The sequence below is a fragment of the Sinocyclocheilus anshuiensis genome, unplaced genomic scaffold, assembly GCF_001515605.1.
Source record: "Sinocyclocheilus anshuiensis isolate Anshui unplaced genomic scaffold, SAMN03320099.WGS_v1.1 scaffold331, whole genome shotgun sequence".
Lineage (NCBI taxonomy): Eukaryota > Metazoa > Chordata > Actinopteri > Cypriniformes > Cyprinidae > Sinocyclocheilus > Sinocyclocheilus anshuiensis.
The window spans coordinates 257,683-261,001 of NW_015552556.1; the positions used below are offsets into that span (position 1 = coordinate 257,683).

Here is a 3,319-nt window from a genome sequence, read left to right on the forward strand (position 1 = left end):
CACGTACTAACAAAAACATCTAAGAATGTATCTTTTATTCTCCAGTACTGAAAACAGAACCGATAAGGGAGCTCTTGATATGAGCTGTGACGCAGCTCTTGCAAATTAATTTTTTTGCTCGTCGTCTGTCATTTCGAAGCTTAAGTTGCATACGTTTTTCTTTAGTTTTAATTTGCCTAACTATCTATCTGACCCAGTAGACGCCATAATCCCACTCTGTCTCTCTCCCGCTTTCTGACTTTTTTTTTTTATGGTGGGTGTTTACGCAGTTGGCTAGAGCAGTGCTGATTGGGGAGAACGGAGGTGCGCTCACTCTATTGGTTAGTAAGACTGCAACTCAAGGCTGGCAGTCATGCATATGCTCTGGAACAGAGCAATATCGCGTCCATATCGCAGGCTTTGCGATTAGGAAATCGCAACGTCTCAAATCGCGATTTCGATTAGATTTCGATTAATCGCACAGCCCTAGTTTGAAACTAGTGTCCACCTAAATATGAAAATTGTCATTTACTCTCCCTCGTGTCGATCTAAACCTGTATGAGTTTCTTTCTTATGTTGAACATAAAAAGATATTTTGAAGAATGCTGGTAATTGAACAGTTGATGGTCTCCAATGACTATAGTATTTCTTTCACTACTATGGAAGTCAATGGGGACCAACAACTGTTTGGTTCTTCAAAATATGTTCTGTGTTCAACATAAAAAAATTTCATTTTTGGGTGAACTATTCCTTTATCTAAAACTTTTAAAACTATACTTTTCAGTGATTCAAATAAAGCAGAAATAAATAAATAAAAATATACATGAGATGAAATCTTAAGCTTAAAACTCAAAATTAGAAATGCTGGCACTTAACTGAAATAAGTTGAAGTACTAAATTAACTAAAACTGACAATTGACTGAAGTTATATAGAAATACTTACATTAAATGACAAGCACATAAATTGCTAAAACAAACTAAAATTAAGATGAAAAAAAAAGCTAATTCAAAACAATAAAAAAATACTACATTAGTATATAAATAATACTAAAATAACAGTTATTTTACACCATGAGAGCGTATAAATGACAATATACATTTAGGTGAAGAAGTACTTCCAATTTTGAGATGTTATGTTTGTCTTATGTATCTGAGTGCCAAGAGAAACAAAAGTTGTTTATGCACCTCTCTAGCCATGAATAAAACCTTCAAATCTTTTGAAATCAGACACACACACAGTCGACGCCCTCGAAGGAGGGGCCGTTTCTAAGTAGAATCATGCAACCAATCAGAGAAGTCCTCTAGTCTGAAGTAAACTGAGAAAGCTGAGATTTAGACGATACTTAACATGTTCGCATTGAGCAATTTCCACCATAAGATAGAGCTTTCTGAAATCCTCTACACACAAGGGAGACTCATCTTACTAAACCGGTTTGTTATCTCTCTGCTCACAGACATCAGCGGAAGGGGGTTTTGGTGTTGAGAAAGTTTCAGTGATAACTGAGACATTCGCCATGAGGACAGTGATTAAACGGGGGAAAATTCCTCTTCGTTGAAGAATATTCATACCGCCAAGTCAAACAGACAGGTTAATGACACATGTACAGACATGCGTTTGTGTGACATTCACAAAAAAAAACAAAAAGAGTGGTTATATAGTAGCAAACAAATTGGGGACATGAGGAAACATGCAAGGGAAGTGTGACTTAAAAACCAAGTATTCTGTGACGCCACTCGCCATAAACCGCAGAATGATGCAGACGGCTGCGCAAAGGGTGGGTGGTGAATGATGACAAGAGGAAAGGATGCAAAAAGTGGTTTCTGGTGACATTGAATAACGGGTGAAGGATGGGTTAATCGCCATGCTCCTTGAGGTGCCTACATTGGTGCAGAGTGATGCGGCATGGGAGATGATGCGGGGAACCCTGCTGCTGCATGATTGGCTGGGAGGGCGTTACCTGCAGGGTGGGGAGGGGGCGGGGTAGGGTACCGGAGGGTCCCACGCTCCTCCTCTCCTCCTCCAGAGCTCGAGTCAGACGCTCGAACTGCATCTCCTGCTCTCGCACGGAGGCCAGGAGAGATGCGGCATTCTCACACTGCTCCATACACACTGAGAGAAAGAGGACAGGGGTTACACACTCGCACACATCATGAGACACGTGCCCTGAAACACACACACACAAACATGCGCTCCACGCAGACACAAATACATCACTTAAGGTGGCGAGCGCCATGTGACCCATGCGGCAAGCTAAATCGAGAACCGGTAACTCGGAGAGACGGAAAAGAAATGTGAGAGATAGAGAGAACATGACAGACAGAAAATAAGAATCGTGAAGAGACAGGTGCTAACAAAGCGCTTCAGACGCAGGCGTGATCACGCTGCCATCGCTGAGTGACAACACACAGAGGAAACCAGACCGGTTTCCAGCTCGCAGATAGGAGAGTGATTCAGACGCTGTGTGAGAAGAGGCAGGAACGACGAGTGCAGACACAACAAGGAATGAGCCAAGGTCTGTTCGAATCAAAAGCGGCTCCACGAAACCGTACCGCAGCTAAAGAAACTGTCCGTTCTGCTGTGCTGGCCTTTCTGGAGGCCATTTCACTGTCTGACAACTGGAAACAAACTCAGTGTTTTAATGCTTAGGCCTTTTCTAAATAGCACTGCAGCAGTAGCATGGTACTGTCAGCAATGGGATCATACATTTATAAAGGATTTCAATGTTTATGACCATGATGAATAGTAATATCATTCATAGCACTCTAAGATAAACCAAAGTACTGAGTCATAACATTTAAGATACCATTATACTAAAAGTAGCTTCAGAAAATACGATACAGGTCCAAAAAAAAAAGTATAAATTATACATTTATATACAATGACATTGAATAATATATTTTTTAAATGAAAAATCTTCAAATATATAAAGAAATATAGATAAAATTAAATAAAACTAACTAAAAAGCAAAACAAATCATGGTATTGTTGTCATTAAGACCCATTTGTAAATATATAGTCACTGCAACTATACCATGTTTTAAAAATATATTATGCTACAGGTCAAAAATAAATAAATTTTAATATACGTCTCTCTATCTTTCTATATATATATATATATATGTGTGTGTGTGTGAGTATATATATATATATACATATATATATGATTTCATCACAGTTTCCACAATAATATTACACTCTAAAAAATGCTGGGTTATTTCAACCCAACTTTAGGCCAAATTTGGACTAACCCAACTTTTGGGTTAAAAATTGAATGTAAAAATGTAACCCAACAGTTGGGTTAGTCCATATTTGACCCAAAGTTGGGTTGAAACAACCCAG

At 39.0% G+C, this 3,319-nt stretch overlaps 1 protein-coding gene across 6 annotated transcripts in view; it reads right to left on the reverse strand.

The window, feature by feature from the left end:
- LOC107664559 (catenin delta-1-like) overlaps positions 1 to 3,319 on the reverse strand; it is a 42,406-nt gene that overhangs the window by 20,426 nt on the left and 18,661 nt on the right. For 4 of the 6 annotated variants that reach the window (XM_016455155.1, XM_016455156.1, XM_016455153.1 and 1 more), the window contains exon 2: positions 1,938 to 2,089. The exons of the other annotated variants lie outside the window; for them this stretch is intronic. In XM_016455155.1, coding sequence (XP_016310641.1) covers positions 1,938 to 2,084 — 147 coding nt within the window. In that variant the 5' untranslated portion in view covers positions 2,085 to 2,089. The remainder of the gene's footprint in view (positions 1 to 1,937; positions 2,090 to 3,319) is intronic. 6 annotated transcript variants of the gene reach the window in all.